This window comes from Acipenser ruthenus, chromosome 26 (genome assembly GCF_902713425.1).
Source record: "Acipenser ruthenus chromosome 26, fAciRut3.2 maternal haplotype, whole genome shotgun sequence".
Taxonomy (NCBI): Eukaryota; Metazoa; Chordata; class Actinopteri; order Acipenseriformes; family Acipenseridae; genus Acipenser; species Acipenser ruthenus.
In genome coordinates this window covers 20,751,601-20,763,975 of record NC_081214.1, presented here as the reverse complement: position 1 = coordinate 20,763,975, position 12,375 = coordinate 20,751,601, and the positions used below count along the sequence as shown (strand labels likewise).

The following is a 12,375-nucleotide window of genomic DNA, read 5'->3' as shown; positions in this document are numbered from 1 at the left end:
AAGGAGATGTTTTAAAAGAGGAGCAAAATAAAAGAACACAAAACATCCATTGTACATGTTTTAATATAATCCCCCCTTTTGTTTTACCATCACTAACGTATGATAATTTCACTCAGTATAGGTTGTGTCAGCAATATCGCATAGTATAGCCATGTGGTCTAAGCATGGCGAGTCTGCCCAGCATCCCCTCCCTCAGTGTCCTGCGTGCATACACTGGGGGCGGATGGAGAAATATACATTGTTTAAACAGTTTATGAATGAAAACAATGTGCTTTAAGAAACATAGGATATATAAAATAACATATTTAAACTGTGGGCAAAGTGAATAAACTAAACTGAAACATGAGTCGGACTATAGATTATTATCACACAATAATAAAATGTTTTGTTGGTTTTGGACTGTTAATGCACTTATAAGTGCATTATATATTCTGACCCATACATTATTTTAGTTCTATATTGCAGTACTACTGCCAAGCATGATGGGCATTCTTGCACTAAGGTTACCTTCTCCCCTTGTACACATGATAATATTCAGGTATTCAGTAATGAATCCGTCATCCTCAGAATTGCAGGCAATCAAGCTTTTTCTGTACACAGCCACTATACAGCCACTATACAGCCACATCTCTTTAGAGTGTTATGGCTGAAGTGATATTTCTTCTCATGTATTTAGCCTGACCCTGATGGTTTAAATGAACAGATTGTATAGATAGCAGGGCCCTATTTACTTGATAGCTGACTGCAATCCGTGATACACTGCACGTTTGCAAGGCAAGCCAGTGCTATTAAACAGAAGGCTTGTCTACCAGAACTAGCTGTAGGAGGTGTACGCTTGAAGTCCAGGAAGTTGTGGATTCTATTTATTCAAACGGGAATTTGCATCGGTCTGGCTTTGAAAATCGTATATATTTGCATTCTTTCATGTTCGTAAATCTTGGTGTTGTTTCCATGCATTTTTGTTCAATGGTTAAGTAGAAAGACGAATCTGTATAGTTTGTTGCACTTCTGTTAACAATGGGGTAGAGTTATTACCATGGATTTTCTGTGAAGGCTTCAGGGATTCACTAGACCCAGGGTGCAATACAGCAAGTTTCTTGTGTCGCTCTTGAATGACCCGCCAACAGCATTGCAGCCTTTTACTACAAAACTGAAAGCCAGGTACCAGTGCCCTGCTATTACCACACACCGCAATTTCAGTAGTAGCCATCCTGGTGTGCTTTGTTTTCAGTTTAGAAAGCCATACATCAATACATTTTGGTTTGAACAGATTGCAGTTATAAATTATTGTATGTTTTGTGGAAGCCACAGTTGCTTAGAATTGTTCTTTATTTGTATCAAATTAGTATTTTCAGTGTATTGCAAAAAGTATTATTCGTGGTTTGTAACATTACATGGGCTAGATTTGTTTTTCCTTTCGTGACATTATTATTATTTTATCGTTATTAATAAATATATTTAACATTTTGCTAAGGTGGGATTTCAAATGGCATTCCTCCTAGTAAAATAAACTTTTTCATATTAAAATTGATGGTTGTCTAAATGGTGACAACAAAAAATGATATTAGAAGAACAGTTTATCTGTGAAACAATAGGCAATTTATTTTTTTCAAATCAGTCAGAACTCGGTTGGAAAACCTATAGAAGCTTGACACTCTTGGACAGTCTAAATTAGTGGTTGATCGTGTCCATGCACTACATTGTATTGACACAAATGTATTAGTCATAATCATTAACTATTCATTCAAATTTGAATGGTCCTGCATAGGACTCTGTGGCATCAGGAATAATCCCATGAAATTATATTCGGATGGGAAATTGGATTTCTTGTAGCATTTAACCTTCTGTAGCGCTTTTTAATATTTTTACATTTTAGGTTTGTGGGCGAGGTTCTAGATTCAGTGCTATAATGTATCATTCCAAATACACAACTGAGTAATTGTTTAATTAAACACTATAATGGTAATAAAAACAGACTTTGGCACATACCACTTTTCAGTTTGGTGTATTAGATGCTTCCATCATTCCTCCCTATTCTGTAGTTTTGAGTTTCAGCAGTCCACCGTGGAATACAGAACTGCAGCCTGTCGCATGCCGTCAAGAGACAGAAACTGTACCAGATCATAGGCTGGGACGTGGGATTGTAAAGGCGAGACACACATGCATGGCAGAAGTATGCGTCTTAGTGTATGTATAGATGGCAACACGTCTCGTCAACAATATATTTTGACATCAGAATAAAAGCTTTTTAAAGTGATACACAACAATTATTTTTACTTCCAGCTGTTGCTCTCAATTTTAGCTATTCCTATATTTTCTTGCCTTTCTGCATCCTTGTGCCCTATGTTAAAGGCATACAGAACTGTTTGGTATATCGCCTATTAGTAATATACCTGAAGCTGTGCATTAAAATGTAAACCAGTTTGAACCTGTGTGTTATGCTTCAGGACTGCCCAATGCCTGGTGATCTGTACATTTGACAAGTGCATTCTGCATTGACTTCTAGGGGAGTGTGTCTCAGCCATAAGAGACGCATCATATCTGTAACATGTACTTTGGAGAACAATGGATAAATACACTACACCTCAATGCTGTCCATCAGTATATGGGAGTGTTAAAGACAAGGTTCTACAAGATGGGAATGTTGCCTACAGTGACAGCCATACATTTACTATGGAAGTTGCTTTCATTTAACTTTTTTTCTATGTGTATTTAATCCTATATCGGCTCACGTCTGAGTGCTATCTTTTAATATCATTTCTTAATATTTATCAGATCTCATAATGCTATACAACATGCTGCAGACTGAATTTATTTTAAAATGGATGCAAAGTAGGAAAAATGACCAATATTGGGAAATATTTACCATATTCAGCCGTTTCTTGCCCTGGTGTCAATGAAGCTTTGCATTTTGCTGGGAGATTTTAAGTATAGGTGCCCACAAATGACCCTTGTGTAAGAAACAATATGTAGTTGTCTACATTTATATCTTAGAACGTGGGCTTAGGGTAAAATTGACTTAATTTTGTGTGCATTGGCAATGAAAAAAATACTGTGGCCGTCCTGTTGAGCAGGTTATTGTTTGTAAAGTAAAAGGATTCTCTTTATTGTTTTGATTTAATGTACTCTTGTTTTTATTTACAAATCCTAATTATGTAGATGCTTTTTTGAGCATCCATGACATTACTTTTCTGTTAAATTGTGTAATATTACAATACGTTTGCTTATTTAATTTTGTTAACATTTATAAAAAAGTCATGTATTACCAGTAGGAATCTAACCTGTTTCTGTCTCAGTTTCACTACAAATCAATTAAATACAATTTACATAGCTGAAGTGTTGGCTATGCCATTGATGGGGATGGGGATGGGGTGCATTGTTCAGTTTGCTGCTTTTTGAACTCACATGCTTACTGTTTGACCAAGGATATGCCCTTAAGTCACCTGAAGATATATGGGTCAGATGTTAGTAAGTGGTTTAGGTAGTTTTATTTATATGTACTTCATACCTAAACATCAGCCCAATTTCTGTTTTGGGTATCTTCATGGTAAGGTGGGGGTAATAATAAACCCAAACAAACTATCATTACCAATGCTTGATATATTTGTCATGACTAGGATAATTTTATTTACACACATACAAGGCTTTCTGATAACTTCAACAAAACATCCTATTAAAAGTACCAGTCTAAAATATACATCTTCTTCTGATGTTATTCTTAACAGTACAGAAACTAGGAGAACCAGACTTTTGAAATAAATCGGTCCAGGTCAGTTCCTCCAGTGCTCCTGGTCTCGACTGTTATCCCTGCCTCTCGCTGATCTCTCTCTATCAGACGGGTCGCTCCGCTCCCTGTTCCGGCTTCCCTGGCTCGAGTGCTCAGAATGCCAGTGTCTGTCCTCTCTCCTGCCCCTGTCAGAGTCCCGCTGGCTGTTATACCACCGATCCCCCTCCTTCTCACCAACTTTACCATCCTGCAGGCTGCCATCATGGTGGCGACTGCTGCTGCTGCTGCCCTGGAGATCTCTGTACCGGACCCCACCCCTCTCACACTCCCTGCTTCTTCCTTCATTCTCCTTCCAGGGCTTCCTGTCCTCCTTAAATCTCTCGGAATCCGGAAAGCGACTGGTGCTGGCATACTTGTCATACCCAGAATCCTCCTTTTCTTTTTTGACGGTGGGTTGGGTCAGGGATGGCATTGCCACCCTGCCATGTGAATTTCGGCTGTCTGAATCCCCCCGCCTCTCCTCCTTGGCCTTCTTTTTTTCTTTTTTCTCTTTCTTCCTCTTTTTCTTTTCTGGAAAAAAAAAAAAAAAGATTAAAAAAATGCTTAAATATAACAGCTGTTTTGCAATACTGATTGAGACTTTAATTTCATTGTTATTAGGGGGGAATCTATAAGGGAGATATCCACCCTATAATATCAAGGGACTAATTTCTTTCTCTATAAGAGATACAGCCCCTGCTGTCACTAAGTATATTCCACTGTTGTACAAAGAATATAATACAGCAATAATCCTAGCGAGATCCATACAAGCGTGAAAACAGTTACATTAAGATGCATGGTCTCAAAATTCATTAAACTTTTTGGTTTGGCAAAAATATGAAACATCTGAAAGTCCAATCCCCGTTAGGTCCCGAGTTCTACCTTTCTTGCGCTTCTTGTCTGGCATTTCACACTCCTCTTCCTCGAATTCTGAAGAGGAAGGAGGCGGGGTTTTCGGGGCACAGCCCTCTTCCCGTATTCGTTTTGTCACTTCATCCAAATCCTCAGAATCTTTAGGGGGACGGTAATTGGCAACATGATCCACACGGATCGTTCTGCCCTTTATCTGTGAAGGAGCAACAAAGGTTTGTGAGGACCAGAAACACTTTCAACTTCCTGCTAGTCTTTAACTAGTCATTTGCTGTTTTTTATTTAGATTTATGTGTCGCCTATTCTAAATCCCCATTTCTGAATGTTCAACAAATGTTATTTCACATAAAAAAAGTCTATTTTAAGAAACCTAAAACATAATCCAGCTGCAACAAATTGGGACACACAATGCATAACATTGTGCGTGTGACAGACTCCAAAACTAACTACCCTGCCACCGAAAGAATATCTGATTCACAACTACTGACTGGGTTTACCTTAATTCCATTGAAGTTATCCACTGCCAGAATTGTGCTCCTCTGGTCCTCATAGCAGATAAAGCAAAAGCCTTTAGATTTTCCCGTCTTGTTGTCTCGCACAAGATTGATATTGGCGATCTCACCGTACCTGCCAGACAAATTCCATCAGAGATAAGCTTGTGGAAAGGGTAGATTTAAATCAATGCATTTTTTTAAATGGCAAACTGTGTCAAGTTAATAAATAACTTACTGTGAGAACACACAAATTATGTCCCCCTCTGTTAAGTCATACGGGAAACCACCTGTCAGAAAGAAACATCAGTTAAAATGGTGAATAGCACAGATCAATAAGAAAACATATTGAAAACAGGTTTACAAACCCAGATGGCTTTTAACAGTATAATTCAATTATTAAACAGGCAATATACATTTTATGAAAAACACATTACAAATGAAGAAAATATCAGTAAAGTTGAATGAAAATAAGATGATATTTTAGCACCCTAGGCTATATATTCCTTAAAAAATAATATCTACTTATTTGACACAACACAAGGAACTCTGCACATTAAAAAAGGGTTTATTATTGCAGGATTACTAAATTAACAAGTTTGAACGCTGCTCCATGAAATGGCTTAACTTACCTATAAATATCCAGGCACTGTCCTTATATTCTGCATGCCAGGAGACTTTCTCATTTATGCCAAGCTGTGCTTCCCTCTGGTTCAGTTCATTGATCAGTTTAACCTTTGTAAGAGGACTTTAAAGAGAACACCGTTTGTTGGCTTCCAACCATATTCAACCCAAGTGCATGTAATCAAAAGATTTAAACACTTAGGAAACGTTGACCGAGTTTATTACTCTTAACTGAATCTTAGCCAATGTCAGACTTTTTACCTGTCCAAGGTTCAAATCCAATCTCATGCAGTGCTGTCCCATTTAAAATAGTGTTATAAAAGTGTCACCATGTTAATTTATAACTTGTTCGTCACAACTTGATGGTAAATAGATAAAGTAATAAAATAAACAGAAATTGTTTTTTTGGATAACAATTTTCTAATCCTACACCAGAAAACTCATACCCGCCCACTATACGCCACTCGATTTTACCAGTACACTAAATGCATACAACTAACTGTGTCTCTATCCAACAACTGGGTAGGAAAGCTTAGAACAAAAGGGAAACTGGTCACACATACAACTGAATTTCTTTAGAAAACAAACACACGGGTTCAGAATAAAATGAGCCCTTAAATTGTACAACAAAGCAGAGCTTTGGAGCATTACAAACTAACTGTTAGTATCACGTTGCAACGGTACATATCCGTCAATACATTTGCATGCCATACAAACACGTTACGTTTTTTGCAGCTCGTCCTAATAATAATAGTTACTTAATTAGATTTAGCAGAATAAAACTCCAATGTTATTACACGCTGCGTTTATAATATACACACAGTACACAAACTGCCTCAGCGCCAGCTTCCTACTCGTTGCGGGTAGTTGGACGAGAGTGTGAGTTCACAATGATCTCCTTTTGTAAAAAAAATAAAAAATATATATAACTACTTTCGTAAAGATTCTAAATTCAACTTACTTCATGATATAAATTCAACCTCGACTTCCTGCGTCCTTTTGCATTATTTCTGCTTCCGGGTCGTGCAACGAGCGAAAAATACCTCATGAATATTTCAAACGGTTTGAATATTCGTGATCGGAGTTGACGTATGTAGTTTAGCGGTCTCTTGCAGAAGTAATTGAAAGCTTTTTTAAAAAATATTATTAAGACCTGCTACAGAGGACAATGTAATATTCGCTTTGAAATCCCTTAAAAATTATTTATAAATAAGAAGACATTCCTGATAGACAAAGGACAGGTTCACACAGCCGTTAAACTTTATTCACAGCATAGTATGCAAACTCCATCAAGGATAACAAGAGATTTTGAATCATTTTACTTTATTTTTATTTAAAAAAATGGACTCTCATATAATTCAAAGTAAATATGTGACACACACCCATATACCCCGATCGTAACCGTCACCTTTTAAATCAATGAGCCGGTCCAGGACGAAGAATTGATTCTGTTAGATTTAATTTGGCTTTGTTTGTAAATGTTCATTTTAAGGCATCAAAAAGGTATATTGGGTCTGTAATTCATTTACAGAATTTGAACGTTTTTTGTTTAACCAGTTTATTATTATTATTATTATTATTATTATTATTATTATTATTATTATTATTATTAATTTCTTAGCAGACGCCCTTATCCAGGGCGACTTACAATCGTAAGCAAATACATTTCAAGTGTTACAATACAAGTAATACAATAAGAGCAAGAAATACAATAACTTTTGTTCAAGCAAAGTACAAGTGTGACAAACCACAATTCAACAATACAGCAGATAATAGTGATAGTTACATCAGGATATGATTAAATAGTGATAGTTACATCAGGATATGATTAAATACAAAGTACTACAGGTTAAACACTTGGCAGATTACAGTATTCTGAAGTACAGGATTAAATGCAGTAAAATAGGGGGCAGATAAGAGCAAAATAAAGCACATTTACATGAAGGGTGATAGTGTCCCAGGATACAAACAGAGGAGTTCTACAGGTGCTGTTTGAAGAGGTGAGTCTTAAGGAGGGACCGGAATGTGGTCAGGACTGGGCAGTCCTGACATCTGTAGGAAGGTCATTCCACCACTGCGGAGCAAGGGTGGAGAAGGAGCGGGCTCTGGAGGCAGGGGAGCGTAGCGGAGGTAGAGCTAGTCTTCTAGTGCAGGCGGAGCTGAGAGGTCGAGTGGGGGTGTAGGGAGAGATGAGGGTCTGGAGGTAGCTGGGTGCAGTCTGGTCAAGGCATCTGTAGGCTAGTACAAGAGTCTTGAACTGGATGCGAGCGGTGATCGGGAGCCAGTGGAGCGAGCGGAGTAGTGGAGTAGCGTGGGCGAAGCGAGGCAGAGAGAACACCAGGCGGGCAACAGAGTTCTGGATGAGCTGGAGCGGACGGGTGGCGGACGCAGGGAGGCCAGCCAGGAGGGAGTTGCAGTAGTCTAGGCGGGAGAGTACCAGGGCCTGGACCAGGAGCTGGGTAGCATAGTTGGTGAGGAAGGGTCGGATTCTTTGGATGTTTCTCAGGAAGAATCGGCAAGTGCGTGCCAGAGTAGAGATGTGCTGGGAATAAGAGAGGCAGGGGTCCAGGGTGACTCCAAGGTTCTTAGCTGAGGAAGAGGGAGAGAGTGTGGTAGATTCCAGAGGAACAGAGATAGAGATATCAGAGGAGGGGGAGGAGGAGGGAAAGAAAAGGAGGTCAGATTTAGAGAGGTTGAGTTTGAGGTGATGCGAGTGCATCCAGGAGGAAATAGCAGACAGACAGGTAGAGATACGGGAGGAGATGGTGGAGTCAGAGGTGGGGAAGGAGAGGAAAATCTGAGCATCATCAGCATAGAAATGGTATGAGAAACCATAGGATGCGATGAGGGGGCCCAGGGAGCGGGTGTAGAGAGAGAACAGGAGAGGACCCAAGACTGACCCTTGGGAGACTCCAGTTAAGAGAGGGTGAGGTGTGGAGGTTGCTCCACGCCAGGTTACCTGGTAAGTGCGGTTGGAGAGGTAGGAGGAGAACCAGGCCAGAGCAGTGCCAGAGATCCCCAGGTCAGCAAGAGATGATAGTAGAATAGAGTGATCAACAGTGTCAAAGGCAGCAGAGAGGTTGAGAATTAGGACAGAGGAGAGAGAGGCAGCTCGGGCACACTTAAGTGAGTTGGTGACAGACAGGAGGGTGGTTTCAGTGGAGTGAGCAGAGCGGAAGCCAGATTGGAGAGGGTCAAGCAGAGAGTGGCGGTGTACAGTCCGCTCGAGGGTTTTGGAGAGGAAGGGTAGGAGGGAGACAGGACGGTAGCTCTGGAGGGAGGTGGGAGTTTTCTATATAGTGTGTTTTTTTTAATGTTTTATTATTCCATTATGGACTTTTTAATTATTTTATTACTCGTTTTATTGCAAGCTTGTTTTCAATAAGCTCTGCTGACGTGCCGTCATCTCAGTCGTATGAGTGGGAGAAGGAATAGCAGAGTGCTCGAGCCGCTGACAAAAAGCCCCGCGTTATCTGCTGCCTGCGGACCAGATTGCATGGAACTGCCTGCTGCTGTCCGCTCACTGAATCAGTCCCTACCTGCAGCTACAGCCGGAAGACATTAGAAATGTTATGGGAATAATGCAAACCAATTTCCGAAGATATTAAACCATTTTCATGAGCAATTCTCAGTGAACTTTACCCCCAGCAGCACAAACAGGTACAGCATGCTGTGATAAGGGCACTGTAGGTTTTGTACAAGACGCAAAGGTGGTCAGACCTATAGCATTAATTGAAACTTAGAACATATAAATAAAGAAAACAAAGTATGTTTAGACAGGACAGTTAGACAGTTCAGCCACAGAAATAAACACACAGGTTTGTGAAAGCCACTCAGAGCCCTTACTTACCAAATACCCTGGTATCCCTGAATAGATATTTGTCTCCTCTTTAAAAATATTCTATACAATTCCATGAAGAAACCGATACAAGTTGAACATAGACAAATATTTGCTGTTTAATATTTCAAATGGAGTATTAAAAATACAGAAACAAATTGTGTACATTCAGTATAATAACAACAGCTTTATGGATAAATATGAATTCTTAGTTGGGCCTTAAGGTTTACTTCTGTTCCCTGAGCTACATTTTGCTTCATCTGTGCTGGATTTTAACCCAGGTTCCAGCTATTAAGACAAAGTCTCTGTAAGGGGCTAAAACACTGAGCCAACCCAGTGTGTTCAGCACAAACTAATCAGAGCTCCTTTTAAGACAAGTGTTTGCAAATATTCTTTTGGTTCTTTGTCCAGGTTCCATTACTGAGTGTTGCAGAATAGCAAATGGTCTGGATCAAACTGCAGGAACAGCTGATGAGACAAGAAAAGAATGGTGTTGTCGATTAAATAATCTGATGTTTGTTGTAGCATACTGTGTACAATGCATGGGTGCACAACCTGAAACCCGTCGCCCGTATTTGTCCCCCCAAGTGTCAACCAGCAGCCCCCACACGCTGTATAAGCCCACACTACAGGGATCCAAGGAATCAAATAGCTCATACACTTAACTGTAATTTTGTACCACCAATAATTAGAAATTGTGACATGAAAGGTTATTTTATTGCCATAAGCCTTCCTATTTGGACACATTTCTTTCAAGTTTGTTTCCTTCATACTTCATTAAAGCAAAGCAGGAGTCATGGTTAGAGGAACAAGGACAGACTGTCTAAAATCAAGTCAATTGAAATGTCAAAATCCTGAGATTAATTATTTTATGATCTTGACAACCAATCCCCCCCGCCCCCCCGTCCTCAATGAGGCACCGTACCATGATGGCTATTAGCCAGGCTCTAACTTCAGGGACTGTATAAAGCAAATAAAGACATCTGTATCCCTCTCCCCTTCATTATACTAATGGAATAACACAGGAAGCCTAAAACAGAATCGGCCTCTGTACCAATTTTTTCTATTGAATGGCTGGCATGAAACATGCCTTATCAATAGGTGCACAAGCCGTAACCAATAGTACACGATTCTAAAACGATTAGCATTTTAAAAATATCATTAAACATCTATGTTTCGGTGCTATAGAACCTGAATGTAAACAGTCATTAATTGTGTATTAATAACGGTCAAAGATAAACTATGTGGTGTCATGTAATGGCTGCAGTGCCAAGGACACTGATGACGAGTGAGGATAGGACACGCACACACATTCCAGAAATGGAAATACAGGGGAAAACAACAGGAGCAAAACCAATTGAAAAATAGCAAAGAACATTTGAAATGGTAATGATGCTTTCAAGATCTGAAAGACAGAAAACATGAAAAATCATGCATATCACCCACGTCCGCATCTGATGCAAAATTTTTTTTTTACAAAAAATAAAACAAAGAAGAAAATGACTTAGTACCTCTAGCTGCAAATTGACAAAGATGTTTAATCTGAAACATAAGAACAGTAAATAGACAATGGAAGCTATTTTATGTGCTAAGAAACTCAAACATTGCAGTCAACCCTGTATCATCTTAAATGCTCCATTTACATTCTTTATAAGCAGGGTTGACTGTAAGAAACACAGAGAAAGGTCGTGGATTATGAAGAGAAAATAATACACAGTAGATATGGTTGGTTCATTTACCTTCCCTCTGGTTGTTTTCTGTGGGGATATGAGCAACGCTGAAGACTCTGGCAATGGTGGCAGATGCTGGAAAGATCCTGACCCTCATTTGGGCAAACATGATTCCTACCTGTTCCCTTACCTCCAGCTGCCAGTAGGCATACACAAGTGGGTTGAGCAGGGAGTTGGAAAGCCCTATGAGCCACAAATAGTTCTCGATCACTTGGTAAAGATGACATCCCTCACAGAATGCCTGTACGACGCTGGTCATAAAGAAGGGTGTCCAGGAGATGGTGAAACAGCCCACCAGGATAGCCACTGTCCGCAGGGCTTTCATGTCTCTTGTGTAGTGTCCAGTCTGAGTTCGGTGGGAGCTTGCACGTTGAGCCACTCTGATCTGCCGCTCGTGCGAGTAAGCAATCTTTAAGATGTCACAGTAGAAGAATATGAAGACCAAGAAGACAGGAAAAAATGCCACGCAGAAGACAATAATCATGTCCTTGGGGCGCACCACTAAGAACAAGGCACAGAAACCGTCATAGTGTTGCTCATTCTGGAGATCCTTCACCATCACGGGCAAAAACCCCACCAAGAAGGAGAATAACCACAGACCAGAGAGGCATGCAGCCAGTGTGCGGGTGGTCATGATGTTAATGTACCGGAGGGGCAGCTTGATGGCCAGGTAGCGGTCAAAGGCAATCAAAAACATGGTGAGGATGGAGGCAGCGCAGGGAGATGTCACACAGGCCATGCGCAAGAGGCATCCGGTCTTATGTGTCATAGAGGCATGGGCATTGAAGAGCTCTGTGGCGATCCCAGTTATGCCGATTCCCACTAGGATATCGGCCACAGCCAGGTTCAGCACAAAGTACCAGTTCATGCTCCCCTTTTTCTGAATAAGGAGCAGCAGGGCTGCTGCAATCAGGAGGTTGGTGCCAATGATGAGGACAGACGAAATGGTCAGGATCCAGGCGATGATGTTAGGGTTCATACTGCTGTTTTAGGAGGCATCCTCTTTTTCATAATCAGCAACAGAAATGCTTTCAGGCCCGTCATGTCCGAATGTTG

At 40.2% G+C, this 12,375-nt stretch overlaps 2 protein-coding genes across 2 annotated transcripts; both read right to left on the bottom strand.

Moving 5' to 3' along the window:
* Positions 1-3,601: 3,601 nt before the first annotated feature.
* LOC117412280 (RNA-binding motif protein, X-linked 2) lies at positions 3,602-6,826 on the bottom strand. Its single transcript, XM_034020503.3, has 6 exons — positions 6,713-6,826; positions 5,760-5,875; positions 5,366-5,417; positions 5,134-5,263; positions 4,649-4,832; positions 3,602-4,297 (listed from the first exon to the last, which is right to left on the bottom strand). Exons 1-6 carry the CDS (start codon positions 6,715-6,717, stop codon positions 3,771-3,773), a joined length of 1,014 nt encoding a protein of 337 aa, XP_033876394.3. The 5' UTR covers positions 6,718-6,826; the 3' UTR covers positions 3,602-3,770.
* A 2,723-nt stretch (positions 6,827-9,549) lies between these two features.
* Positions 9,550-12,375, bottom strand: LOC117430221 (glucose-dependent insulinotropic receptor-like). Its single transcript, XM_034050057.3, has 2 exons — positions 11,329-12,375; positions 9,550-10,057 (listed from the first exon to the last, which is right to left on the bottom strand). Exons 1-2 carry the CDS (start codon positions 12,296-12,298, stop codon positions 10,041-10,043), a joined length of 987 nt encoding a protein of 328 aa, XP_033905948.2. The 5' UTR covers positions 12,299-12,375; the 3' UTR covers positions 9,550-10,040.

Excerpts from the sequence above, each read along its gene's own strand:
- LOC117430221 (XM_034050057.3), bottom strand. The coding sequence starts at position 12,298 with ATGAACCCTAACATCATCGCCTGGATCCTGACCATTTCGTCTGTCCTC.
- LOC117412280 (XM_034020503.3), bottom strand. Across the intron at positions 5,264-5,365 it reads ATAATTTGTGTGTTCTCACA|GTACGGTGAGATCGCCAATA; the intron begins GTAAGTTATTTA and ends TTTGTCTGGCAG. Across the intron at positions 4,298-4,648 it reads AGACAAGAAGCGCAAGAAAG|AAAAGAAAAAGAGGAAGAAA; the intron begins GTAGAACTCGGG and ends TTTTTTTTCCAG.